Source organism: Zalophus californianus, chromosome 8 (genome assembly GCF_009762305.2).
Source record: "Zalophus californianus isolate mZalCal1 chromosome 8, mZalCal1.pri.v2, whole genome shotgun sequence".
NCBI classification, from domain to species: Eukaryota; Metazoa; Chordata; class Mammalia; order Carnivora; family Otariidae; genus Zalophus; species Zalophus californianus.
In genome coordinates this window covers 113,585,042-113,612,870 of record NC_045602.1, presented here as the reverse complement: position 1 = coordinate 113,612,870, position 27,829 = coordinate 113,585,042, and the positions used below count along the sequence as shown (strand labels likewise).

The window sequence follows — 27,829 nt, the reverse complement described above, 5'->3', positions numbered from 1 at the left end:
CGGCCCCCGTCACGTTTCTGCTAGGAAACCGCGGCCAGGCCGAGGGAGCGCCAGGGCCCACAGGGATGTCCGGGGCAGCGCCGGGGCTGGGATCTGAGTGGCTGCGAGGCCGGCCGGGGGCTCTTCCCGCCCCCGCGCCCACCCCGCTCGCGCCTGACGGTGCCAGGTGGGGGGAGCGCCCCCGCCCCCACCTCCGGAGGTGGCGGCCCCACGCGGCCCAACAAGCTGCCGTTGTCCCGCGGGCGCCGGGCCCGGCACACTGGTGCTTTGTCCAGCCCCCCGCCGCGACCCACGGTGGGGGGGGCCCCCACATGACCGAGGGGGTAGGAGGAGCCTGCGGCGGCGGCGGCGGCGGCGGCGGCGGCGGCGACTCCACCACCATTTCCCTCCCTGGCCGGGGGTCGGCGGGCGGTGGTGGCGGCGGCGGCGGCGGCGGCGGCGGCGGCCGGGCAGGGGCCCCTGTTCCCCGCCAGGCTGCAGGCGCCGGGCCTGGGCCAGCAGGGCAGCTGCGACCCGAGCGCTCTCCGGGCGGCGAGCTGGGGGTGCGCCCGGACCCCTGCCCCCGGGATCATGGGGAATGGCATGACCAAGGTAGGGGGGCGGGGATCGCGCAGCCCGCACCTGGCCGCCCCCAGCCCCGCCGCGGCGCCGGCTCCGCCTGGGTCGCTGTGCCCGCCTCTGACCTTCTGGCCCTCGCCCTGAGGCTCCGTGTGTCTAGATCTCTGTCTCCCGGTGACTCTCTGACCCTGCATCCCTGTGTCTCTCTGCTCACGTCTCTGTCTCTGTGTGTCTCTGGCCTCGGTCTCCCTGTGTCGCTGTCTCTGCCTGTTTCTGTGACTCTGTATTTCTTGTTGGGTCTTTCTGTGGCTCTCTGTCACTCCCACACTCTCTCTCTCTGAGTCCCTTTCCCTGTTTCCAGGTGTCTCTGTCTTCCTTGCCTCTGACTCCTTGGACTTTCTCTCTGGTGCTGTTTCTCCATCCTTCCCCCTCTGCCTCTGCATGACCCTCTCCCTGTCCCTGCCTTCCCACCTCCCTCCTCAGAATTCCCCACCACCCACCTGGCAAATTCACCTCTCCCCGTCCCCTATGTTCCTCCTCTCCTCCCCCCTTCCAAGCTCTCACCCCTACCCAAGCTGGCCTCTCCTGGTGCCCACCCTCCTGCCCTCCCCAGCCCCTCTCACAGAGTCCAGGTCCAGGAGGGGGAGGAGATTGCTCCCTGAGTCCTGAGGTCCAGACACCTGTCATGGGATGGGGATGGGTTGTGGGCCCACAGCTAGCCGGTGGGAAGGCGTGCACCCCTACCCCACTGACCCTAGCCTGTCTCTCCTGTAGGTACTTCCTGGACTCTACCTCGGAAACTTCATTGGTGAGCACTGCCCACTCCGTCCCAAGGCCATGGCACTCTGCCTGTCCCAGGCCTGTGTCCACCATTCATGCTCTGGCCCACGCACCTTGGAAGCGCTCAGGAATGGGACTGGGGGCAGGGAAACAAGGCCAGGCTGGGAGGGAGAAGGAGCTCATGAGGGCTAAGGGATATGTGGGCGGGGAGTGTCCCCAGTGCAAAGGGCTCGAAACACCTGCCAGATGCCAGGCAAGGCTGCACCTGCTCTGAGCCCCAGGCTCTCCCTCAGCACAAGGCCCACTCACCTCTAAGGGCTCTTACAGCCCTGAGGCTCCGGGTTGAGGTCTGTTCGAGGGTGCTCCTCTAGCTGGGAAGCTGGGACCTTCCTCCTACAAACTTCTACACAGAGGGGAGGTCTCTGGAGACTGGACTCTACCCCAGAAACTTGTTAGTGAGCACCATCCACTCTGTCCCAAGGCGACGGCCCTCTACCTGTCCCAGGCCTGTGCTAAGAGACTGGCTGATCCTGAGACTCCACACTTTTCCATGTGGAGTCAGAGAAATCTTCAGAGAGGAAGGGGCATCTGCACCAGGACAGGACTTTCTCCATCCACCCCTGCCCCCTTCCCCCCCGCCCTGGCTTAGGTGCTCCACCCCCATAAATCTGATCTCCTCCTCCCTGGGAGCCACCTCAGCTGTTCATGCTACTTGATTTTTGAGTATTGAGCCAAGGAAGCTCTGGATCCTCTTGAAGTCTATAGCCCCATGAGGGCAAGGGGTATGAAGTTGCCCCTACACCTCCATGCCCAACCAAGGCTGCACATAGTAAGCACAGAGGAAACGTGTTGAATGAAGTAGACCTATGGAGAGAGAGGGGATATGTGTTGTTTATTCTGATTCTAAAAGATCCACATACACTGGATTCCAGCCCCTGGAGACAGCCACCGATAGAAGTGTGAGCTTTATCTCTGTGTTGCTTTTCATATATCTTTGTAGATGCAGATGTAACATTTAAAACAAAAATGTAAGTCTATTCTGCATGCCGTTCAGTCACCTGTTTCCTATTTAATAATATACTGTGGATATGCTCGCACATCAGCACAGACAGGTCTTTTCTATCCAATGGCTGCACAGTATTCAAGTATGGATATACCATTATTTATCCAGTTCTCTCAGGATGGACGTGTAGATTGCTCCCACTTTTTAACAATTTCTGGTGTGTTTACTGTTACGAGCAGTACTGCAGAGAACATCATCTTCTACACACAGCTTTCTGAGTGAGCAAACCCTTCTGTAGACAGGATTCCCGGAAGTAGAGTTGCTAGATCAAGGATATGCCAGGAAAGGGTGTTTGCTGTGGAAGGAGCTGCAGGGGCAAGGCCGGGAAGAGGCTGGGCTGTTACTTGTGGGTGCCCCAGCGCCAAGACTGAAGCCTAGAGGTGTGGTGGGACCTGTCAGGCCAGGAGCAGGAGGTGGCCAAGGAGCAGGGGGCTGGCAGAGGGTGGGCCAAAGTGGAGAGGGAGGGGTGGGGAGGGGAGCTGGACAGCGAGCTCCCACCTCTCTTCACCGTCAGGGACATGTAAGTCTCACTGACCAGATGGGCTCAGGCATTTTGTTTCTTTCAGATGCCAAAGACCCTGACCAGCTGGGCCGGAACAAGATCACACACATCATCTCTATCCACGAGTCACCCCAGCCTCTGCTGCAGGTACTCCTTACCCCTGTCCTTGGGCTGTATACAGGTGCAGAGGGGAACTTCAGCGCCCCCACAGCACCCATTTATCAAGTACTTATGCGCCAGGCCCTATATTGCCTCCCTGACCCATACTAGGTCATTCTGTTAAAAACTGACTTGTTTTACATCAGCATCCCCATTTGATCCCTATTTGGTAACTGAGGTCCAGAGAGGTAAAGTAACTTGCCCAAGGTCACACATCCAGGAAGCTAAGGAGCTAGGAGTTGACGGTCTGACCCCAGAGGCCTCACCCTGAACCTTAAAAAGGCCCCAACACGGGCTTCCCTTTGCCTAACTGAATAGATGACTACAAATGGATGATTCTGGGTTCCGTGTCTTGCTGTGTAATCTTGGGCTGTGACTTCACCTGTCTGGGCCTCTGATCCCTCAGTCCTGTCTGCCCCCAGAGGGGCTGTTGTAAGGAGGCAAAGGGGCTGCAGGATGGTGAAGATGCTTTGCACACAGTAAAGCATGGCCCCCACCGGAAGGATTGGTGCTGGTTTTTTGGAGTCCTGGAAAAGAGAGGGTAAGGGTGTTCTAACCCAGAGAAGGAAAGTAGTAAATCCAGACCACTTCTGGAATCTCGGCATAGGACTTCACCATTCTGAGCCTCAGTTGCCTGATCTGTAAAATAGGAATTTTATAAAGATTTATTTATTTATTTATTTGAGAGAGAGAGAGAGAGAGAGAGCACGAGCAGGAGGGTAGAGGGAAAGAGAATCTCAAGTAGATTCTGCATTGAGTGCGGAGCCCGATGTGGGGCTCAATCTCACAACCCTGAGACCCTCAACATGAGCAGAAACCAAGAGTCAGACACTCAACCAACTGCATCACCCTGAAATGGTGATTTTATAACAGCACCTACCTCACTGAGCTGTTGAGAGCCACATAACAGCCAACAAATTACAGCTGATACAGCAAAGTTAATCATATTCTTATTCCATAAATAGAGCCCATTCCTCCTTATCTATCAGAGTGTGTGTCCCCCACTAAAGGGCAATTAACTGTGGGTGGAAAAGGGCTCTGGAGATCTGAAATCCAAACCAGGTTCTATACCAGATTTGCTATGTGACCTCAGATAGGTTCCTTCCCCTCTCTGGGCCTTAGTGTCCCCATGTGTCAGCGTTGATGGTCTCTAAAAGCAACCTCCAGGGGCGCCTGGGTGGCTCTGTCGTTAAGCGTCTGCCTTGGGCTCAGGTCACGATCCCAGGATCCTGGGATCGAGCCCCGCATTAGGCTCCCTGCTCTGTGGGAGGCCTGCTTCTCCCTCTCCCTCTCCCACTCCCCCTGCTTGTGTTCCCTCTCTCTGTGTCTCTCTCTGTCAGATAAATAAATAAAATCTTTAAAACAAAAAAAGCAACCTCCAATAATCTGTGATTCTCAGTGTCATTCAAACAAGAAATTTCCAGGTCAGTGGAGTCAGATTTTCTTTATAGGACAAGCTTGTTTTGGAGTATTTGGAGTATGCAGTCACTAGATTGCACAGGGAAGGTTGTCAAGTCATGAATAGATTGACTAATGAAATGACTGCTTGCCAAATGAGTCCCCACTCCAACAGCCTTCCCTTCTTCCTACAGGCAGCCCTGCCTCCCCATCTATCAGTGAATTTACCAGTCAGGGTTTGATAATGCCAAGCAATCCCAAGGCCAAATGTGTTGCAAAGTGAAATTGCAAACCTTGCAAAAGAGGCAGGATGGTGTGACCTTGGGAAAAGTGAGTCAGAGAAGGGCTGGAATCTCACACAAAGCCATTAACAAGTGAGGACCTGGCCCCGGGGTTCCTTAGCCAGGAATGGTGGTGGGCCTGGCACTGGAAAACAGTCATTTGAATATCAAAGGATTAAAAGAGGTCCTTGAGAAAAGTGATTCTTGGAACAGGAGCACAAATCATCTTTATGATCTTGTGTGAAGGTTAGGCATGAAGTAAAGGATGTCATAGCCAGTTTGTGGGAGACAGTTCATCCCTTGATTATTTTAATAATTGGCACATAGTTTTATAACCATAATTAATGAGCTATAAACTTATTTTCATGGTTTTTGTTTCTTTTCAAGATAATAAAATCTGTTTTTAATAAGGCCTTTAAAAAACCTTTTTGGGGGGATGCCTGGGCAACTCAATCGGTTAAGCATCTGCCTTCGGCTCAGGTCATGATCCCAGGGTCCTGGGACTGAGCCCCGCATTGGGCTTCTTGCTCCGCGGGGAGTCTGCTTCTCCCTCTCCCTGCCGCTCCCCCTGCTTGTGCTCTCTCACTCTCTCTCTCTATGAAAAAAATACATAAATAAAATCTTAAAACAAAACAAAAAAATGTTTTTTTTAAATTAAATAATCTCTGTACATCCAACGTGGGGCTCGAACTCACAACCCCGAGATCAAGAGGCTCATGCTCGGCCAACTGAGCCAGCCAGGTGCCCCTGTTTTGCCCTTTTTTTGGTGTAATTTTGTAATCCTCATTTGGAGGAGAGTCACTGTTACTGGCCCTTTCCCACCTATTAAATAAAAGGTTCCTGAATACTTTTTATCAAGTCCTCAAGCCCAAGTCACCTATGAAGTTAGGATGCCATCTTCTCAGAAGGTTCTGGAAGCACAGATAGAGCTGGGAGGTGCTCGGAGGTGATAGCTACCCTCTTTGGATTGAGAGGGTTAACAGTGGCTCAGAAAGGGGCAGGAACTGGCCTGGGGTCATGAGGTGCTTGGCAGCCCTGGCCAAGGTCAGGGGTGCAGCCAAGGGCCCCCCACTGCCCATGTGTATTTTGTACTTGCAGGACATAACCTACCTTCGCATCCCTGTGGCGGACACCCCTGAGGTACCCATGTAAGTTCTCTGGAGGCACCAACAGAGGTGTCTTCTGTGGTGGTGGCAGGGAGGGTGAGACGTGGTCTGGGGGAGGAAAGAGAGGACTCACGCCAGAAAGCTGTCCTGGGGAGCCTAGCACAAGTGCTCACTCACACCTCTGTTTGACTCTGTGTCAGCTACGCCCTTGCCTATGCCCCGGGCCAAGACCTTTAACCTCCCAGAGCTCAGTGTCTTCAGCTGTGAAATGGAGAGAGTACCCTGTCTAAGGACCAGACGCCCCAGCAGACTTGAAGCAGTTAGGCTCAGCCAGTTCCTGGCCCTGGAGTTAAGACATCTGGGCTCCAGCCAGGCTTTGCCATTTACTTGCTGTGTGACCTCGCACAAATCACTTTCCCTCTCTGAGATCAGATGGCACAGGCTGAGGATCCAGGACAGGGCCTGGCATGTAACGGGGACTCAGAAAACAGGATTTATTTTGTGTTATGAGCAGCAGTGCCTCCCAGCCTGGGAGTGACCCAGACAGACACTCCTCCCAACCCATGGCTGACCAACATTGTCCCTGCAATCAGGTGCTCTGATTGCACACCCCAGAGGAGTGGGACTCCTCTGTCTCCTCCCACCCATGTCCTTGAAAGACCAAGATAAATCCTCCATGAAAGTAGGATCCACAGATCCCACTGGGGAGGTGCTCCTGCCTCTGTGGTGGGATTTCTCATCATCAGCCCCTGTCACTGCCTGAAATGCCCCCGCTGTTGCTTCACACACCCCTCCCCTTGTACTGTAGTACAGGCCCTGTTCGCTGCCTGGCCTGGCTGCCCCGAGGACCCAGGGCTCTTGACAGCCCATCAGTGCGGAGGGGGAAGACTCCTAGGACGCCCGCCCCCCAATGTTCCCGACCCTATTGCTTTCTTCTCTAGCAAAAAGCACTTCAAAGAATGTATCAACTTCATCCACTGTTGCCGCCTCAATGGGGGGAACTGCCTTGTGCACTGGTGAGTTAAGAGAGGAATGAGGGGAGCAGGTAAGGGGCTGTCCTCCATCACACGCATGCACTCACCCTATGGGGCATGAGGAACCTGGGACGGACCTTCTCCAGCCCGCTGCCATGCATGAGAGTCGGCCGTTCACCTGATGGAGGCTGATCGGGGGCTCCAATCAGGGCTCTGTCCCTTACCAGCTGTGTGGCCAAGGCCAAAGTGCTGTGTCTCCCTGAGACTCCCATTTCCTCATCTGTAAAATGGAGAAAAGACTGTTGCCTGCTAGGCTATCAGGAGGGGAGAGGTGAGGTCATGCAGGTAGCCCAGCACCTTCCAACTGTTCTCGCTCCCTCTCCTCCCCTCCAGGCTTTTGAGGAAATAGGGCAGAGCAGTGGGGAACCCCAGGCTGGGAGACAGGACTCACAGCACCCCCCCCCCCCCACACACACACACCAGTTGATGTCTTTCATCCCGTAACTTCCCACTAAGCACCGACCCTATGCTGGGCTCAGGGCGGCTCTGCCAGAGCCCTAGTCCTAAGAATGGTTCCTCCAGCCTGTCTGTCGCCCTCTGCCCCTCCTTCCCCCACTCCAGATGCACTGGCCAACTCCTCACCCTTCAAATCCACCAGCTTCCACCTCATGGACTTCAAACACTGCCCAGAACATTCTTGACTGCCCCTTTCCCATCTCTCAGGACTCAGCTTGATGTCACTTCCTTGGAAACCCCTTCCCTAATCCCTCCCCAAGCCCTCCACTAGATTAATACCTTTCCCTATATGATCTCTTAGCCCCTGGACTCCTCTTCAGAGCAGTTAGCACCACCTGAAATTGTTTCCCTGGTTCGTGGCCGTCTCACCCAAACATCTTAGAAGCCCCAGGATAGACCATGTCTGTTTTCTTCCCCACTATATATCCCCAGTACCTGAAAAATAACAGATGGTCAGGAAATGTTTGTTGAATGAATGAATGAAGTGATGTTCCCACATCAGAGGCCTGAGTTCCCCGGGGCATACTCCAGGCAGAAGGAACAGAACAAACGGGCAAAGGAAGTGGGAAAACAGGTCCGGGCAGGCTCTTGTGAGGGGAGCTCAGAGGCGAGGGCAAGGCGAGGGCAGGAGGGCTGAGGTGGGGAGGGGGTGTCTGGGGGCAGGTCATGGCAGCGATTGGGCCTTACCTGAAGCCTGGGGGGGGGTGGCGGGTACCCAGCTTTGCAGGCATCTCCCGCAGCACCACCATCGTGACGGCATATGTGATGACTGTGACGGGGCTAGGCTGGCGGGACGTGCTTGAAGCCATCAAGGCCACCCGGCCTATCGCCAACCCCAACCCAGGCTTTAGGCAGCAGCTTGAAGAGTTTGGCTGGGGCAGTGCCCGGAAGGTAGGGGCTGCGGCAGAGGCAGGAGCTGGCCCGGGCTGGGGGACTCTTCTTCCGGCTTGAGTTGAGCACTGGCGGGAAAGAAGTTAGACCAGACCGAAGATTTTTCTGGGGGTTTCGAACTCGTGACCCTTGAGCTAATCTAGCATCTAGGTGTGTTTTGTTCGGTCAGCCAGATGTTATCTTTTCCTTTTTAGTTTAGTATTTGGATGCCTTTGGGCCAGACTATGGACCCTTCAGTCTGACCAGGTCCCAGCACTGCATGCTCTACCTGTCTGGCACCTGAAGGCATTTGAATGTTTGACCCCTCTGGGGAGAGATGTCCATTCCCTACTCCACCCCTGGGTCCCTGATGAGGCCAAAGCATCTCCTTCTCTTATGCCCACTGGGCGGATGGCACATGGAGAGGTCAGGAACCTGGGAATAAGGGATGAGAGGGAGGCAGCAGGTGCAGGAAGGCTCTCGTCAGGTGCCAGGCTGGTACTCAGAGGCTTATCTGCAAGGCTGCTTGACGAAGGAGGCAGGCAAAGAGGCCGCCAGTGCGGAGGGGGTTGTTGCTCGGGGAGGAGGATTCGGGTGGCCCCCCCTACGCCGCCCCGGGCCCGAGGGCGGGCGGCCGTCGCTTTAGCAGGTCTAGAAGATGGCGTGGCAAAGGGGAAGGGGGTTCAGGAGAGGGAAGGGACTCGGAGGATGAGGGGGCTCCAAGAGGGCGATGGAAACTCAGCAGGGAGGCTGAGGGGAGGCTCGGGAAGGGGAGGGGCCTAGCGAGGGGTGGGGAGCTCGCGGGCTGGCGGAAGCGACGAGCACTGCGGAGGGGACGGGCCGGCAGCCTGGCACCAACCGACCCCCGGCTCCCCCGCCCCCACCCCCAGCTCCGCCGGCAGCTGGAGGAGCGCTTCGGAGAGAGCCCTTTCCGCGACGAGGAGGAGGTGCGCGCGCTGCTGCCGCTCTGCAAGCGCTGCCGGCCGGGCCCTGCGCCCGCGCCCCCCGCGCCCCCCGCGTCCCCCGCGCCGCGCTCGGCGGCCTCCGAGGGAGCCCTGCAGCGCCTGGTGCCGCGGCCGCCCCGCGAGGCCCACCGGCCGCTGCCCCTGCTGGCGCGCGTCAAGCAGACTTTCTCTTGCCTCCCGCGGTGTCTGTCCCGCAAAGGCGGCAAGTGAGGATCCCGGCCCGCCCTGGCGCCCCTCTTCCTTCCGACCGGTCCCCTACCCCCATCCCCACCCTCGGGGCTGCCTGGGCCTCCCACGGCCTCCAGGACAGACCCGGAGCCTGCGGGAGCCCCGCGGTGGCCTGAGCCCTGCCCCTGCCCCTGCCCCTGATGCCCGCCCTGCTTGTCTGCGTCTGCAGTCTGTGTGTCCTCCATCCGTGCGTCTCTGTGTCTGGGCCGGGCCTGCTGCAGCCACTTGGTGCCTTAGTCCTTGGGCTGGGGGGAGAGGGCACCCGGGCCTCCACCCTTAAAGGCAGCGGGAGTGGGAGTGGGTGGGTGGGGAGGGGGGTGGATGGGCCTGGAGGATATTAAAGAGACACAGAAGCTGTCTGTCTGAGCTCCTCCTAGTTATTCAGCAAGGGGCAGGGATGCAGGACTCTACCTGGGGCTGGAGCCTGCAGGAAACAGGGCTGGGAGGGGGTCTGCATCCCCTAGGGTCTGGAGGAGCCTGCCACCTCCCAAAAACTGCTCTGGGCAGAGCTGAATTCTGGGACTCCATTCACTGCCCTGAGCCCCCCCACCCCCGCCCCATATCTCTCCCTGAAGACCTGGTCTCCTGAAAAGACCCCTGAATCCCTCCTTGTCTCTCAACCCCCTTCCCCCTCTGAGCCCTTCTCACCAGCTCCCTTGTCTTCCCTCTTCACAAATACTAGCTAGTAAGCTGTCCAAATAGTGCCTCTTTCATGCCTGACTTTTTATATGCATGAGTTCACTTAATCCCCAGGAGGAAACTGAGGCTCAAAAAGGGTAGGCAGCTTGCCTGAGGACAGCTAGAGTAGGGGAGGCTGGATTTGAACCTAGGCAGTCTGTGTCCCATGGTGGCTGTTAAGAAGTAGTTCCTTGGTGCCTTTTGGTGGTGACTTGTATAAGTTCTTTATATATTTTGCATATTAACTCCTTATTGGATATATCATTTGCAAATATCTTCTCCCACTCAAGATCCTTCCCACATAGAGCCTAAAGGCCAGGGGGCAGCCCAAGCAAGCAGCAAACTGACCCAAGGGTGAACAGAGGTCATCCGAGCTGAGTTTTCTGAACTAAAAAGTAACTTGGAGTTGAGAGGGGTCTGAAAAAACTCCAATCTAATAGCCACCTGTAAGGGGTCCCTGTTATGCACGAAGCACTGTGTTCAGGGCTGTGGGGGAAGCCCAGATTCCAGTATTGGGGGTGTGAGGAATGATGAAATAATCCTCACCTGCTGCCCAGCCTCCTCCTCAGGAAACTGAGGTTGATATCCAAGGTCACCAGCTGGCAAGTGGTGGGCCTGGGATTTAAATCCAGGCAGTCTGGCTGGGAAGTTGAGGGAACCTCATCCTCCTAATCACTATGACTCTGCCACCCAGAAAAATGAAAAGATTGTCTGACACACTTAAAATTCCCGCTTAGATGTAATTATTACACTTGGATTTATTCCTATGAAATGCTTTGCGCCCCCCCCCAACCCCCCGGAGCCCTACAGGTGAGTCTGAATCATGGCTATAACTAGAGGGCTCAGAACTGAGTGGCTGCTGGCGTGGGAGAACAGAGGGTGGGGAGCATGAAGAAGCCATCCCCCCGACAGGTGCACATGAAGGACAGTACTTCCAGCCTCTGGTCAACGCTGACCAGGCATCCAGCTCTGTGCTCATTTGGAGTTTTAGTTTCCCTGTGTACACAACAAAGGCTAGAGCATCCCTGGAGGAAGTCCCTGAGCTACTTGACCTCTTTCAAATTGCAGATTCCCTTTGACAATTAAATGAAAGATACAAACCCTAGAAAAATGCATAAACATGAAAAAAATTGTATATATTTTCGGGGGGGGTGTCCCTAAACCCCAGGTGTAAGCTGTTGGGAGATAGCGTGGGGCACTTTTTAGGCTCCTGGGCTTTGGGGACGGAGAGACAGAGGTTCCGGTCCTGACGGCCTCCACGTACTAGCTCTATGACCTTGTTGCAGGGCTTTAAACTCTCTGAGCCTTATTCTTCTTAATAATAAAATGGGTAGACTCATCTCACACGCTGTGGTGAGAACCAACTGAGACCCTGCAGGAAAGGCTTTAGCCAGGCCAACACCATAGTGAGCGATCAGTAGATGAGGACTCCCAGTATTTAAGGAAATATTTCTCCCAAGTGTGGCTCGGGGACCACCTGGATCAGACTCCCACGGGAGAACTCGTTAAATGCAGATTACTGGCTGCTTGCCCAGAAAGTCTTTTTCTGCGGGTCTGGTATGGAGGCAAGGAGTGTACATTTTAAACTAATCTCTGCCTCCCAATTCCAATGGGAGTTAGTCTAAGAAGCACTATGGCTTTACAACGTGTTACAGTCCAGGTGCTAGAAAAGATCTGTGAGTTCCCCACAGTCTGGGAAGAACAGAGAACAGATGCACGGGTGGCGCAAGGGACACCTCTGGGTGGCCGGGGCCCCTCTACGGGGACGGACAGATCCCTGGCTATCCTCCCCGTACCCTCCAGCGGGTCTTGGCGTCCCACCGTGCCTCTAACTGCCCCCTCCGTGCGGCGGCACGACGCCCTCCGAGCCAGGCTACCACAGAGAAGGGCGAAAGGATAGGGCCTCCCGGATCAGGGGGACAGAAAAGAAAGCGAAACTCGCCCATCCAGAACTTTAGCTTTCGCCGCCTCCGCGCGCCATCCAGGTGGCTTCGCGATTCCCCGTCGCGCTGGGGTCCCAGCAGCCGCCCGCCCCGGCCCTGGCTGCTGGCGCCCTGCGTCCCGGATGGCCGGCGACCCCTGGCGGAGGGAGGAAGGGAAGGGCCCCGACGGCGGGCGACCAATGGCAGGGGCCGGGGGTCCCCTGCGCCTCCGCGACTGGCTGGTGGCACAGACTGAGAGCGGGCGCTGCGCGGGGTTGTGCTGGGAGGACGCAGGCAAGACCCTCTTCCGCATCCCCTGGAAGCACGCGGCCCGGCAGGGCTATCGGGCGCAGCGGGCCGCGGCGCTCTTCAGGGTAAGGGGGCCGGAGCGGCAGGACGCCCAGGCTGACCCGTGGGCTGTGTGACCTGGGGCCGCTCGCTTGTCCCTTAGCCTCAGCTGTCGCTAGGTTGCGGAGAGTGTTGTGCATCTATGGGAGACCCTCCGACGCCCTCCTGAAGCAATCAGCCAAAGGCGCAATCCGTGCACCATCCGCACCTCTCCGGGGGGCCTCTGCTCCCTCTCTCCCCGCGGGGAAATTGGACGCCACCGATGGGGATTCCCACAACCTCCCCGCTCCAAAGTGCCCATCCCAGCAGCTTGGGGACGAGTCCTGTGCTTCCCCACACCAGCCCTTCTCAGGGACTTCCTCCAGGGATGCGCTCCCTTGCCTCAGCCCTCATTTACTTCAAACTCCTTCCCATCAACACTGACATTCTGGAATCTCTCCTCTGAGCAATTAATCAACCAACTGCCTGTCAGGCCCCTGCCACCACCCCAAACACCACAGCCACCTCCAGCTCCCACTGCTCTAGTCTCCTCTCTCCTTTCACAGGCTGAAGGGCCTAGTCATCAACTCTCACTCATAGCCCCCAGTTCCTCACCGCTCCCCCCCCCACCCCTAGTCTGGCTTCTGTCCCTCCTGCTAACATCACTAATTGCCAAATCCAAAGATCCCATCCCTGTCATCTTCGACCCCTGGATGGGTCTGGGCCTGGTGGACCCTTCCTCCTTGAAACACTCTCACTTGGTTTCCAGAGTCTGCCCCCACCAGCACTCCGACTCCATTTTCCTCCTACCTTGCTGCGCCTCCCCTTCTCAGCCTCCCCCCTCATCCCCTCCTCTTTGGGCGCTCTCAGCACTGCTCCAGGGCCGTCCTCCTCATAGCTTACTTCCTCCTCCGCAGCCTCGGCATGAGCCCTACAGTTCCCAGCCTCCCCTCCAGGCTCCAAGCCTGCTGGTCTCACGGCCCCCAGAACTCTCAAACTCGGCACATCATCAGTACCACACTTACCAGCTCGCCTCGACAAACTTGTGTGTGTCCCCAGATGGAAGATGGCACCGATGGTCACCCAGACCCCAGGGCCAGGCACCTGAACCCTGGCCTCTCTCCTGCCTTTCAGTCTCATTGCACTCTGTCACCAAGGCTTGCTGGGTCTTCCTACAGAAGCTTCTCTGCAGTCCGTCTGCTTGGACCCATTCCCACTGTCTCTCACCAGGACAATCCCAGTGACCTCACAGAGCTCCCAGCTTCCCCCTGCCCCTCCGTTCTCCCCTGGGTCCTCCAGGGAGATCTTCCTAAGTGTAAATCTTGCCTTGACACTTCTCTACTCAGAATACTTTCTTTGGCTCCCCATTGCTCTTGTGATAAAGTTCCAACTCCTTACCAAGAGGTCAGAGCAGTGCATGAACTGCTCCTCCCTGGCCTCATCTCTCCCCACCCTTCTCTTCCCCGGCTTTAGACCTGGCCTGACAGTTCTTACAGTTTCTTTTCTTTTTTTTTTTTTTTTAAGATTTTATTTATTTATTTGAGAGAAAGAGAGCATGAGAGGGGGGAGGGTCAGAGGGAGAAGCAGCCTCCCCGCTGAGCAGGTAGTCCGATGTGGGACTCGATCCCGGGACTCCAGGATCATGACCTGAGCCGAAGGCAGTCGCTTAACCAACTGAGCCACCCAGGCGCCCAGTTCTTTCAGTTTCTAAATGCTTCACGTCTCTCTCACTGTTAGACCTTTGCACTTGCTGCTCCCCCTGCCCGGAATACCCTCTCCTCTTCACGTTCACCGGGCCAACTGCCATCATGCGCAGCTGAAACATCTCCTCAGGAGCCTTCCCTATTGCATTCACTGGTCGAATGCGTTGATTAAGCTCCAACTCCGTGCTTTTCCTAGGCCATCCCTGATTCCTTCCACTTCCTCCATTGGAATGACTTCCCCTGCAGCAGACTGCCTCCAGCTACCCAAGGGTCGTGACACTGAGCGTGGGGCCTGGCCCACAGAAGGCGCTCCGTGAGTGTTGAACAGGGGGAGTTACATGGCCTGTCCCTTAGGACCACGTGCTGTTCGGAGGAGGGAGATTCTGAGGGCTGGCCCTCCCCTCCCCTCAGTGCACCACTGACCCACGCGGGTGACTCCCCGGCTTCACGTGTCCTGGTGCCCCAAAGGGCATGGGATGAAGCTTGGCCAGCGAGGACCTTCATGATCCAGCTCCCACTTGGCTCTTCTTTCTTAATTCCTCTTCCCCTTTCCCCACCACATGCAGTCGATCCTCATTATTCAGATTCCATATTTGCAAATGTGGCTTATTCGCTAAAATGTAGTTGCAATTCCAAAATCAATACCCAAGGCTCCTTTTCGACCCAGGGGCATGTGCAGAATGGCGAAACAGTCGGGGCCCCAGACGTGCATCCCCCGCCAAGGCTGAACAAGGTGGCACTCTGCCTTCTTCCATCTTTTCTACTGGAAACACGTGTCCCTGTCAAGGGCTATTTAGTGCCACGTTTTTCGTATGTTTGTGCTTTTTGTGGGTGACTTGACTATTTAAAACGCCCCCGCCCCCAGCCTGTGTAAGGCTGAAGCGCTGTCTAATGTGCCCACACACGGAAAGGCTGTGATGTGCCTTACGGAAAAAATACACATCAGACAAGCTTCGTGCAGGCGAGAGTCACGGTGCCGTCGGCCCTGAGTTCAGCAAAGCAACAGTTTATATTAAATAAAGTGTTTCTTCAACTTAGAAACACACATAAAACAAGGCTACCTGCTGATTAGTTGATGAAAGTGGTGTGACCAGAGGCTCACAGGAACCTCGAGCTGCACCTGTTGGTTCAGCGTTTGTGTAGATTTTAGAGAACAGGACTCCCACGAATGTGGGGAACCGACTGTATACATACCCTCAGACGTGCATCCCCAGCCCCAGCGACAGCAGGCTGCTCGCTGTCCCCCCAGTACACCATGCCCTTGCACACCTGCAGGCCTTTGCCCAAGTTCGTCCCCCTGCCAGCAATGTCATTCCACCTGGCAACTTCTTACTCACCCTCGAGGCCCAGCTCAGTTTGCCCCACAAATACTCACAGAGCGTCTCTGGTGTGCCAGGCCCCACTCTAGGTCCTGGGGGACACAGCAGCAGACACAGCAAAGGTCCCTCTTTCACCATGGTGATAGCGCCCTGTGCCCTGTGCCAGGTTAACTTTCAGTTATAGCCTTATTCTAATGAACAAAGGTGCAGTAAGTAGGCACTGACTATGTGCCAGGCACTGTGCTAAGCACTCTACGTGGACCACTCATTCTACTCCCCCCACCACCCCATCAGGTTAGGTATCATGCGCACAGTTTGCAGGCAGCCCAGTCGAGCCTTAAAGGTCTCACCGCTGCCTAGGGGCACCAACCCAGCAGCTGGCTTTTCTGTTTGGTGGCCATGTTTCCCCACCAGGCCTGGAATCTCTGAGGGCAAGGACTGAATGGGATTCATCAGTTAACACCGCCCCCCAGTCCTGAATGGGATCCTTGCAAGCCGTACATCTCCTCCTGCCCTCCCCCATGACTCCTCCGCTCCAGCTACACTGGCCTTGCTTGAATCTATCGATCTCTTCCCACCTCAGGACCTTTGTACTTGCTATTCCTTCTACGTAGACCACCCTTCCCCCAGTTCTTTGTTGAACTCCATCCTTCTCATTCAGGCTTCAGCTCAAATGCCACATCCTCCTAGAGGCATTTCTGAAGAACCCTCTAAAATAACTCTTCATATCCTTATTTATTTACTTAATGCCTCTACCACTACGGTCACTCCAACGTGTTTAACGAATCTCTTTGGTCTGTATGCTTTCTTGCAGAGTGGGCGTTGCTGTTTTGTGTGTATTCTTACCTTATATACTTCATGTTGTCTGTAGATCTCATTCTGTGTCTTCCTTTTTTTTTTTTTTCGCTCCAGATCATGCTCTGAAGATTTATTCTTGTTCTCTGTACATCTTAAGTTTTTTTTTAATTTATTTGTCAGAGAGAGAGAGCACAAGCAGGGGGAGTGGCAGCCTCCCCGCTGAGTAAGGAGCCCGATGCGGGGCTCGATCTCAGGACCCTGGGATCATGACTCGAGCCAAAAGCAGACGCTCAACCGACTGAGCCACCCAGGCGTCCCGCTGGGGGTGTTCTCTGTACATCTGATCTGTTGCTCCTGGATGCTTGTAGATGCTGCATAGACTCCATAGTAGGCATCCATGACACACACACACACCCCTATCCACTTTCCCAGGGATGGACACAGGTTTGCTCTCCGGAACCACAAGCAATGCTATAGTGAATATCTTTGTCCTGCTCCCCTCATGAGCCTTTGTGAGAATTCCTTTGGAATTAGAATTTCTGCTCACAGGGAATATTCAGACTTATTTTGACAAGGTATGCCTGTTCACCATCCAAAAGCTCTGCACCATCCCACACCCACCAACAGTGTCCACATCCCCACTACCTCCCGGCATTATCCAACTCACTAAATATTTTGTTGGCTTATAGGTGATAGCTCACTTTTTTGTTTTTTTAATCTAAGTAGGCTCCATGCCCAGCATGGAGCCCAACATGGGGCTTGAACTCACGACCCTGGGATCAAGACCTGAGCTAAGATCAAGAGTGAGATGCCTAACTGACTGAGCCACCCAGGCACCCCAATCGCTCACATTTTTATGTGCATTTCTCCGACGCTAATGAGTTTAAGTACATCCTCATATGCTCACGGGCTTCTGGCTTCCTCCTCCTCCCTAAACTGCCCATTCTTGCCCTTTGATAAGAATTTTTTCTTTAGGGGATGCTCTCTGTTTCCTGTTGGTTTGCAAAGTTCCTTGTATGTTCTAAAATTAGCCCTTCGGGTGCCTGGGTGGCTCAGTCATTAAGCGTCTGTCTTCTGCTCAGGTCATGATCCCAGGGTCCTGGGATCGAGCCCCACATCAGGCTCCCTGCTCGGCGGGAAGCCTGCTTCTCCCTCGCCCACTCCCCCTGCTTGTGTTCCTGCTCTCGCTGTCTCTGTCTCTGTCAAATAAATTAAAAAAAAAAAAAAAATCTTAAAATAAATAAATAAATAAATAAAATTAGCCCCTCGCCAATTTCAGACATTGCCTTTGTTTTGCCTTCTGGTGCATGCCTTTGAGGGGTTCAGGAAGGCATTCTTTCCCCCTGGAAGAGTTCCCCCACATTATCTTCCATTAGCTTCCAGTTTCACCTCTCACCTTTGGTTTCTGAATCATCTGGAGTCCACTCTGTATGTGGCAATAGGTCAGGATTTAATTTTATAGTTCTCCGGATAGCAAATCACTGCCATTGTTTGATATCCCATCATCCTACTTTTTAAAATTGATCACAATTCACAACTTGGAAGATAGTTATTTCCAGTTAGCTGTTCGCCACCGTTTTCTCTCATTAGACTTGAGTTCCTGGAGAGCAGGGACCATGTCTGTCTTGTTCCCCATTTGGTCCCCAGCCCCTGGCTCGGGCCTGGCACCCAGTAGGAGCTCGAGAGATATGTGCTGGATGGAGGGAGGGAGGAACAGAGAAAAGGATGAAGGGGCAGAGGCCTGGAGGGAGAGAGAGAAGGGTGGGAGGCAAGGTAGGCCCCCCTCCTGTGCGGCACCAGCCCCCTCCCTCTCTCAGGCTGCCCCTCCCCAAGTAGCCCTGCTCATGCCCAGGCCTGGGCCATACACAAGTGTAAGCACCTAGAGGGCATCGATAAGGAGGACCCCCCCCCCGCACCTGGAAGACCCGGCTCCGCTGTGCCCTCAGCAAGAGTGCTGACTTCTGTGAGGTGCCAGGGCTCAGCCAGCCGGACAGCCCCAGCCCCTACAGGGTCTACCAGATCGTGGCCGACGGCGCCCGTGGCCCAGGTACCATCCTGCCACCGGAGGTCGTGGTGGAGGACAGCTCTCTGGGCAATAAGGACCTCACCTTGCGCATCTGTACACTGAGAAATGGTGGGCTTATTCAGCTTAAACTCATGGGCTGGTAAACACAGAAGGACCCGGAGACATTCAGTTTATCTTCCCATTAGAAAAGGAGGAAACTGAGGCCGGGAGAGAGGTGGGCTCTACCTGAGGTCACGCCGTGATCCTCATGTGGGATCACCTCTGTTGGGGGGGGGGGCTCCCTTGAGGCCCAGGAAGCAACAGCCTGTCTCTGGATCCATCCATCCAGTTGCCAGAGCTTGTGTTCCCCCTGAAAAGAAGAACATTCTTCAGAGCCAGCAGGAGCCCCCTGGAGAAGTGACAGAGCTGGCCTGCGGGACAGACCAGGTCAGGTGTCCTTCAAGCCCCCACAGCCTTGCCAGCTCCGTCACCTCTCCCCCGAACCGCCCTCGGCGCTCGGGCACCGTCATTGGCCTATCCTGTCCCCCCGCTGCTGCTCCGTCCCTGTCCCCCCCGCCAGCTCCACCTCCTGTTCCCTTCACCTCCACCATCTTCAGTTCCATCACCGTCTGCATCACCCTCTTCCCCCCAGATTCACCCCTTGCCCCCGTCGTCATCGGGTCCATTGCTCTGTCCCCCACAGATGCAGCTCTGGCACTGCATTTCCCTCACCTTCATCCCCTCCAGCCCTCCTGCTGTCGCCACCACCCCAACATCTCCACCCCATCACTCTGGCAGCATCACCCCCACTACCGCCACCCCTCCCTCACCATCCGTGGTTCATTGCTGTGTCCCCATCCCCCCACCAGCCCGGTCCAATCCACTGTCCCTAGCGCCTCCCTCACCATGCACTCCATATTCTGTCCCCCATCTCTGTCACCTCTGTCCCCATCTCTGTCACCTCTGTCCCCATCTCTGTTACCTCTGTCCCCCATCTTTATCTCCTCTGTCCCCCATCTCTATCACCTCTGTCCCCCATCTCTGTCAACTCTGTCCCCATCTCTATCACCTCTGTCCCCATCTCTGTCACTCTGTCCCCATCTCTGTCACCTCTGTCCCCATCTCTATCACCTCTCTCCCCATCTCTGTCACCTCTCTCCCCATCTCTGTCACCTCTGTCCCCATCTCTGTACTTCTGTCCCATCTCTGTCACCTCTGTCCCCATCTCTGTCACCTCTGTCCCCATCTCTGTCACCTCTGTCCCCATCTCTGTCACCTCTGTCCCCATCTCTGTCACCTCTGTCCCCATCTCTGTCACCTCTCTCCCCATCTCTGTCACTTCTGTCCCCATCTCTGTCACCTCTGTCCCCCATCTCTGTCACCTCTGCCCCATCTCTGTCACCTCTGTCCCCATCTCTGTACTTCTGTCCCCCATCTCTGTCACCTCTGTCCCCATCTCTGTCACCTCTGTCCCCATCTCTATCACCTCTGTCCCCATCTCTGTACTTCTGTCCCCATCTCTGTCACCTCTGTCCCCCATCTCTGTCACCTCTGTCCCCATCTCTGTACTTCTGTCCCCCATCTCTGTCACCTCTGTCCCCATCTCTGTACTTCTGTCCCCATCTCTGTCACCTCTGTCCCCCATCTCTGTCACCTCTGTCCCCATCTCTGTACTTCTGTCCCCCATCTCTGTCACCTCTGTCCCCATCTCTGTACTTCTGTCCCCATCTCTGTCACCTCTGTCCCCATCTCTATCTACTCTGTCCCCATCTCTATTACTTCTGTCCCCATCTCTGTCACCTCTGTCCCCATCTCTGTCACCTCTGTCCCCATCTCTGTACTTCTGCCCCCATCTCTGTCACCTCTGTCCCCATCTCTATCTACTCTGTCCCCATCTCTGTCACCTCTGTCCCCCATCTCTGTCACCTCTGTCCCCATCTCTGTACTTCTGTCCCCATCTCTATCACCTCTGTCCCCCATCTCTGTCACTCTGTCCCCATCTCTATCACCTCTGTTCCCATCTCTATCTACTCTGTCCCCATCTCTATTACTTCTGTCCCCATCTCTGTCACCTCTGTCCCCATCTCTATCTACTCTGTCCCCATCTCTATTACTTCTGTCCCCATCTCTGTCACCTCTGTCCCCCATCTCTGTCACCTCTGTCCCATCTCTATCACCTCTGTCCCCCATCTCTGTCACCTCTGTCCCCATCTCTGTCACCTCTGTCCCCATCTCTATCTACTCTGTCCCCATCTCTGTCACCTCTGTCCCCATCTGTCACCTCTGTCCCCATCTCTATCTACTCTGTCCCCATCTCTGTCACCTCTGTCCCCCATCTCTGTCACCTCTGTCCCCATCTCTGTACTTCTGCCCCCATCTCTGTCACCTCTGTCCCATCTCTGTCACCTCTGTCCCCATCTCTGTCACCTCTGTCCCCATCTCTATCTACTCTGTCCCCATCTCTGTCACCTCTGTCCCCCATCTCTGTCACCTCTGTCCCCATCTGTCACCTCTGTCCCCATCTCTATCTACTCTGTCCCCATCTCTGTCACCATCTCTGTACTTCTGTCCCCCATCTCTGTCACCTCTGTCCCCATCTCTGTACTTCTGCCCCATCTCTGTCACCTCTGTCCCCATCTCTATCACCTCTGTCCCCCATCTCTGTCACTCTGTCCCCATCTCTATCACCTCTGTCCCCATCTCTGTCACCTCTGTCCCCATCTCTATCACCTCTCTCCCCATCTGTCACTTCTGTCCCCATCTCTGTCACTCTGTCCCCATCTCTATCACCTCTGTCCCCATCTCTGTCACCTCTGTCCCCATCTCTATCACCTCTGTCCCCATCTCTGTCACCTCTGTCCCACCATCTTCTCATTTGCTCCCCACACTTCTCCCCCTAGCACAGTGAGCTTCATCTCCGACCCCATAACCTCCAACAACCCCATCGAGTCTTTACCTCTGTGAGGGGCAGGGTCTTCAGCTCTGAAACCTCAAAGTCTGTATCAACCCCGACTGGCCTGCATTCTACGCAGACCTCCTTCTGCCCCAGCGAGGACAGTCTGGGATTTCTTGCAGCCCACAGTCTCCCCTCCCACCCTCATAACCCTCTCTCCCAATGGCCAGGATGACTCCAGATCAACCAAGGAGGATGAGGACAAAGAGCAATCTCCCAGGCTGGCCCAGCAGCGCTCCCTGCCACCCACTGCCTGGCTCCCAGCCTCTCCAGCTGACCACAGTAAGGAGCGGATCTCCTCAACCATCCCTGCCTCCTCTCCGGCCTCCTCCAGGACCTTGACCTAGGGATCGAGAGACCCAGGGTAAGGTGGTGCCTGACAGCTTCCCCTCCTTTCCTAGGGTACCAGGCGCAGGACCCTACACACCACTGGAGCCCCTTGCCCTCTGAGGACTTCGGCAACCTTGGTAAGGAATCTCAAGGCCCTCCCCTCTGACTAGTGTGCAGAACTGCGGAGAGCCAGGGCTCGGGGCCAGCTAGCCTTTGTCTTTCCCCCAAAGCACCCAGCCCCAATAACAACAGCTAACATTCATTGAGGGCTTAGTTTATGCCAGGCATCTTTCGAAGCTCTCCCCGCAGCCTTGTAAGATAGATACTGCCATCATCCCCGCTTTACAGAGCCAGAAACCCGATGCAGAGGTTAAGAACCTGGCCCCAAATCACACAGTTAGTGGCCCTGGGAAAGGTACTAGCGGGTCACAGCTCCTAAGTGGCAGTGAGACATCAGAATCCAAGGGCCTGACGGCAGAGCCCCCAGCCCTCACTGCTGAGCATCGTGCTGGCCCCTCATATGGAGCCTACTGTGTTGTTGTTGTTGTTGTTTCTATCAGCATTAAAATATTTGCTGGGCAGGAGGCCCTGGAATCCCAGAGGTTAGGACTAGAAGGGCCCTAGGGTCACCCCCCAATTGTACAGATGGCCCCAGATCCTATTCTTTTGACCGTGGAGCTCAACTACCAGTTCGTTTATACTGGAAGCTACTGCTATTTACTACTACTAGAGTCATCATTTCTCCGGAGGGATCACCCCAAATTCCCGAGGTGGGGGCAGGCAGGACCTGGGGTTGGAGGGGTGGCGGTCAGTGCTGGGGCCGCCAACGCCCCGCAGATTGCTGGCTGCACGTGCGGCTGTCCTCCGGCGCGCAGCTGGTGCGTGAAGCCACCGCGCGCAGGGCCGGGGCTGCCGCCTGAGTCCCCGGGCGGCCCCCGCGGCCGAGCGCCTGCTGGGGCCGCCACCGCGCCTCGCGCAGGTCCGCTTCCCGGAGCCCGGCGCCCGCGAGCTGCAGCGCTTGGGGCGGCACCTGCAGCGGGGCGTGCTCGCCGAGCGCCTGTGCCGGAGCCGCGGGGACCGGCGGGGCCCGCTCCGCCCGCACCGCGCGCCGCCCCACAAGCTGGAGCGCGGGCGCACCTGCCAACTGCTCGACACGCGCCGCTTCCTCGAGGGTAAGAGCGCGACGGCCGGGCCACTGGCGGCGTGGGACAGAGTGGCTGGGCACGAGGGCCGTGGGCAAAGGCACGGGAGCAGGGGAGAGTGGGCACACGAGATGTGAGCGCGGGGGAGGGGCGGGGATGGGCTTATGGATTCTGGGTTTGGGGTGGACGTTGAAACAAAGGACGTGACGCACGAGCACCAGGAGTGGGAACGAATGTGGGCATCGGGGGACCTGCGGGCACAGATAGAGACATAGGTTACGAAGAGTGTAGGCACGGGGCAGGCTTGGGGCATTGGGTGTGGGACACGAGCATGAGACTTGGGCACATGTATTGGCATAGGGCGCTAAGCGTAGGCTGGACATTAGGGCACTGGGCACTCGATGGGCATAGGCGAATGGCAGTGGACATGGGGTGGGAATAAAGGTGTGACGGTGAGCATAGGACCACAAGGCACAGGGGATGAGCACTGGAAGCGGGCACAGATGTGGGACATGAGACAGGTATAGGGATGTGCAAGTGGGCATAGGGCATGGGCACACAATGGGGATGTGGCCTTATCGGACAGGGGCGTGGGATAGAAGCACAGGGTGGGCACCAGGTGGGATTCCTGAGCCCCCAGTCTTGGTGCCCGTAGAATTGCGTGCCCACCTTCAGGATGGTCGCCAGGAGCCCGAGTACCAAATCCGTCTGTGCTTTGGCAAGGAGTACCCAGGGCCCCCAGACCGGCCCGAGGAGCGGCTCATCATGGCCCACGTGAGTCACCTCCCACTCCAGCGAAGAGCCACGCCTTTCAGTCACCTCCAACAGCCCCTTACCGATTCCCTCCAGTCCTCAGCTCCTGACCCAATGACCCTCTGGTCTGCAGGACCCTGCACATAAAGTGCCTGTGGGGTGGGGACTGTCACTGGACTGTGACTTCCCACCGGAACATATGGGGGGGGTGCTGAGAGAGTTGGCTCATTGCCCCTCCCCCCCTCACAGGTGGAGCCAGTCTTCGCCAGCGAGCTCTTCCTGCACTCAAGCATCACTACCGTGGTATCCCGGCGGTGGCAGGTCCCCAGCCCAGCATCGCCTGATGGCGTCACTCACCTGCTGATGCAGCTGAGTCAGCAGTAAAGGGTCACTTCCTCCTCTCCTACCATTCAAAGTCACCCTGCTCCCGCGGGTGTGGACCCCACCCCAGACCTGCCCAAACTGCCAGTGGACTTGGGGCTGCCCATCGCCCAGGTCAGTGAGGAGGGCGGAAGCAGATCCGCGCCCTTCAACCTCTCCCCGGCAGAGATGCAGCCCTGGAGCGCGGCGCGTGGGCGGACCGCACGCAGCTGGGCCTGGGAAGTCAGGAGGAAACCAAACTCGACCTTGAGCTTCCGGAAACAGCAATTAGGGCAGAAACAAGATTTCATTTCTTGTTGAGAGCCCAACAGGTCTGTGGTGATATACTTGAGAGCCCGCTTTACCTGTAACTGATTCATTATAAGGTTTGCTTAAAGCTGGGTTTACCGATAATTAGATCCTCAGGGATTAGAGAGAAGCCAGACAGTAACAGAATTGCCTGGCCTCTAAGGGGCTCTGAGTTTCCAGACGCTTCCTCCCACCTGCCACTAGTCTCTATTCTTAGTGGCCAGGGAGGGCTCCCACAGCAGAAAACTTGGCCTGAACCGGGGGCTTGGGGGTTGACAACTGAACCACCAGCACCGGTAGATATTGTGTTTGAAGGAATTCAGGCTGACCCCCAAACACAGCCCTAGGGCAGAAGCTAATGTCGGAGGCAGGGGTCCAGCCCCTCCCCAGACCCCACTGATCTTTGCAAACTGCAAGTTGTAGGAAGTCTTGAGAATTAGAAGGGAGCCCCTTCAACCATGAAGGCAACTTGCCTTGGTGGGAAATTCATTGTTTCCTGCCCCAGATATCAGACCTTGTTTCCTTTTCTGATTTCTGACTTTCTTTATAGAGATTCTCCTACAGATGGCAACATAATAAATCTCTTTTAGTGATACATTAATACGCCTCTTTTATGGTGGGGGGGAGCTGTACGCTTCGGCAAAGGACAGAAGTCAATCAGATCACTGTTTTTTATTCATTCAACAAATGTTGATTGAGCACCCACTCGGTTTCCAGGCCAGTGCTGGACAAAACAGCACATCCCTGCTGTCGTGGGGTTCATAGCCTGTGTTCCAGTGGGGGTCCAGTGACTGTCCTCTCTCCCTGATTCTCTCCTATAGAAGGGGTGGTTTCAAGGAGTTATAGAATACTAGATTCAAATCCCAGCTTTGTTCTTCACTAGCTGTGTGACCTCAGGCAAGTCACTTAACCTTTCTGAGGTGTAGATTCTCCACCTATTCAAAAGAAGCCATGAAGGGCTGTAGAGCAGCGTTGGTCCAAGGAGAGAGAAGGCGGGTTGTCAGGAAGCTGACATGGAGAGTGACACACAGTAGGTGTCCTCTGACTTGGTTACTTATGGGTGGGAGAGCATAGAGTAGGCTACCCCATCCTTCAGAAGATCTGACTGGCCTAGGCTTCACTGGCCCAAGGCTGCAGCTGATGGGTAGCCTCAGTTCAGAGTGACATTCCTGAGTCACATCCAAACCCCTACTCCGTGCTAGACTCTTGGAGGGTGCTGGATGCTGTGTAAGGGGGCCTGTTGCCTCCTCACCACAGTATGGACAACTGAAGAGTCGCCAGCTCCGGTTTAGAGATGGGAAACTGAGGCTTGGCCAAAGTCAGGGACTTGCTTGAAAAGCCTCTTGGGAGGAGGTGGGGGGATGTCTCTGCCCAGATGGCTGTCCTCCCCACACCAGTCACTAGAGGGCGCCGGAGCTCAGCCTACGCGGTTTGGCGGTTCTCACCACCTCCGTGGCGCCCGCCCCCAAACGCCCAGGAGTTACGTGACCCCGGGGGCTGCACCCTGCTGGGAGGAGAAAGTAGACCCCAGGCCTGGAAGAAGGAGAGGAGAAAAGGGGAGCTAAAGGCGGGGACTTGAGGACCCCTGGGGCTTTTCCCACCGGGGTCCCCAGTTCTCCAGCTCAGCCCCTTTGAATCTACCTGTGTAGTCTCTCTCCTCAGTGTGCCTCTCTCTGTCTCTCTGCCCTCTGTCTCTTGCGTCTGTGCTGTGTCTCTCTCTGCATCTTTCTCTTTCACTCTGTGCATTGATTTCTCTCAGTGATTCTTTCTCTGTGTGGTGTATGCGTGTGCGTGTCTGGCTCTGTGTGTCTCTGTTCTTTCTGCTTTATCTTCGTCTCTCTATGTATGTCTCTGCCTCTGTCTCGCTGTGTGTGTCACTGTTTCTCTTGTTATGTCTCTACCTCTCTGTGTCTTTCTCTCTTTTGGTTTCTCCGTCTCTGTCTCGCTCTGTTGCCTGTGCTGTCCCTCGCAGCCACCACCACCCAGCACATGGGGGCTGAGGGTCTCGGTCTCTTCCCTCCTATTTCCTCACCCCAGGCAGCAGCGGCTCCCAGCTTCCCAGTCCTGGCCTCCCTGCCCGCCCCTCTTGGGCCTGGCGGCGGGGAGGGGGGCGAGGGAGGAAGGGAGGGCAGCCTGGTGGGCCCACCCCTTTTTGCCTTTCCAGGCTGGGAGGCTGGGCCAGTGGGCCTTTTAACCAGCCCGGGCAGGCTGTGCCGGACACCGGGTCTGGACGCCTGTGCCTGGCCCCTCCGTGGTCCCGGCAGCCGCCAGCCCCGGCCAGCCCCGGCCAGCATGCAGCAGCAGCCCCTACCCGGGCCCTTGGCCCCTGCGGCCGAGCCCACCAAGCCTCCCTACAGCTACATCGCTCTGATTGCCATGGCCATCCAGAGCTCACCGGGGCAGCGGGCCACACTCAGTGGCATCTACCGCTACATCATGGGCCGCTTTGCCTTCTACCGCCACAACCGGCCCGGCTGGCAGAACAGCATCCGCCACAACCTGTCACTCAATGAGTGCTTCGTCAAGGTGCCCCGCGATGACCGCAAGCCAGGCAAGGGGAGCTACTGGACGCTGGACCCCGACTGCCACGACATGTTTGAGCACGGCAGCTTCCTGCGCCGACGCCGACGCTTCACCCGGAGAGCAGGTGCCGAGGGAGCCAAGGGCCCTGCCAAGGCACGCCGTGGACCCCTCAGAGTGAGCAGCCCGGATCCAGGAGTCCCCGACGCCATGACTGGCAGGCCGTGCCCCTTCCCACCGGAGCTGCCAGAGCCCAAGGGCTTAAGCTTTGGGGGTCTGGTAGGGGCCTTGCCAGCTAGCATGTGCCCAGCAACCCCGGATGCCAGTCCCCGGCCGCCCACAGAGCCCAAAGAGATGCCCACACCTAAGCCTGCAGGCCCAGGGGAGCTCCCTGTGGCCCCCTCGTCTTCCCCGTGCCCAGCATTTGGCTTTCCTGCGGGGTTCTCTGAGGCCGAGGGTTTTAGCAAGGCCCCCACGCCCCTCTTGACCCCAGAGGCAGGCATCGGGAGCAGCTACCCGTGCCGGCTGCAGGCACTGAATTTCTGCATGGGGACTGATCCAGGCCTTGAGCACCTCTTGGCCTCAGCAGCCCCCTCTCCGGCACCACCCACCCCTCCAGCCTCACTCCGGGCGCCGCTGCCCCTGCCAGCTGACCCCAAGGAACCCTGGGTTGCAGGAAGTTTCCCTGTCCAGGGAGGCTCCAGCTACCCATTGGGGCTGACCCCCTGCCTATACCGGACACCAGGAATGTTCTTCTTTGAGTGAAGCCAGCCTGGCCTCAGGCAGTCCCTGCAGGGCCCCTGCCAACCACACCCTCCAGGCTGAGCCTGACTCAAGGATCTGGGGAGCTTTCAAGGGACCCAGGCCTGACAAGCCAACGACCGGGACAGGAAGCCAAGATTGGAGTAGTGAACACTCAGCCAGCCCTGGCGCCTCCGGACAGACTTGAGGGAGAGGGGAGGCAGGGCCCCCTTGGGATTTACTCTGTGGCTCTCAGGGCCAATAAAACCAGTGTGATGGATGAGGATCAGCTTCCTGGATGGTTGGGGGCTGAGGGCCAGGACGCCTGGTTCTGTGTGCGGTGGCTGTGGTTGGGGGATTTCGGGGCAGGGGACCCTGGATGGAAATGTCCCATATGAGGCTTTCTCCTGCTGGGGACTTTCTCAGGGAGTTTCCCAGGAAGGTGGAGGAAGAGGGAGCAGGGAATAAGGAAGAGAGAAAAGGAGTGTAGCCAAGAGACACCCGGCAGGGGGTGAAGGGGGGCTGGCCTGAGGGGCTAATTCTCCAGCCCCAAGCTCTGTCACTCGGCA

The 27,829-nt window shown here is 56.5% G+C and overlaps 2 protein-coding genes across 10 annotated transcripts; both read left to right on the top strand.

The window, feature by feature from the left end:
- Positions 1–186: 186 nt before the first annotated feature.
- Positions 187–24,597, top strand: DUSP15 (dual specificity phosphatase 15). 9 transcript variants are annotated; one of them, XM_027623452.2, is made up of 11 exons: positions 187–542; positions 1,333–1,366; positions 2,968–3,050; positions 5,840–5,889; positions 6,789–6,863; positions 8,057–8,228; positions 21,276–21,387; positions 21,507–21,572; positions 22,415–22,607; positions 23,233–23,351; positions 23,580–24,597. In XM_027623452.2, exons 1-11 carry the CDS (start codon positions 312–314, stop codon positions 23,672–23,674), a joined length of 1,230 nt encoding a protein of 409 aa, XP_027479253.2. In that variant the 5' UTR covers positions 187–311; the 3' UTR covers positions 23,675–24,597. The 9 variants fall into 9 exon arrangements, with proteins under 9 accessions (XP_027479253.2, XP_027479250.2, XP_027479251.2 ...); XM_027623449.2 differs by having other exon boundaries at positions 22,166–22,607; XM_027623451.2 differs by having other exon boundaries at positions 403–591; positions 22,166–22,607.
- A 1,600-nt stretch (positions 24,598–26,197) lies between these two features.
- On the top strand, positions 26,198–27,538 carry FOXS1 (forkhead box S1). Its single transcript, XM_027622633.1, has one exon. The coding sequence runs from the start codon at positions 26,292–26,294 to the stop codon at positions 27,282–27,284; it is 993 nt and encodes a 330-aa protein (XP_027478434.1). The 5' UTR covers positions 26,198–26,291; the 3' UTR covers positions 27,285–27,538.
- Positions 27,539–27,829: the final 291 nt, after the last annotated feature.

Bases quoted from the DNA above. Each gene is read 5' to 3' on its own strand.
- DUSP15 (XM_027623449.2), top strand. From the start codon at position 312: ATGACCGAGGGGGTAGGAGGAGCCTGCGGCGGCGGCGGCGGCGGCGGC. The intron at 1,367-2,967 runs GTGAGCACTGCC...TGTTTCTTTCAG, and splicing joins CTACCTCGGAAACTTCATTG to ATGCCAAAGACCCTGACCAG. The intron at 21,573-22,165 runs GTAAGGAATCTC...TACTACTACTAG, and splicing joins TGAGGACTTCGGCAACCTTG to AGTCATCATTTCTCCGGAGG.
- FOXS1 (XM_027622633.1), top strand. From the start codon at position 26,292: ATGCAGCAGCAGCCCCTACCCGGGCCCTTGGCCCCTGCGGCCGAGCCC.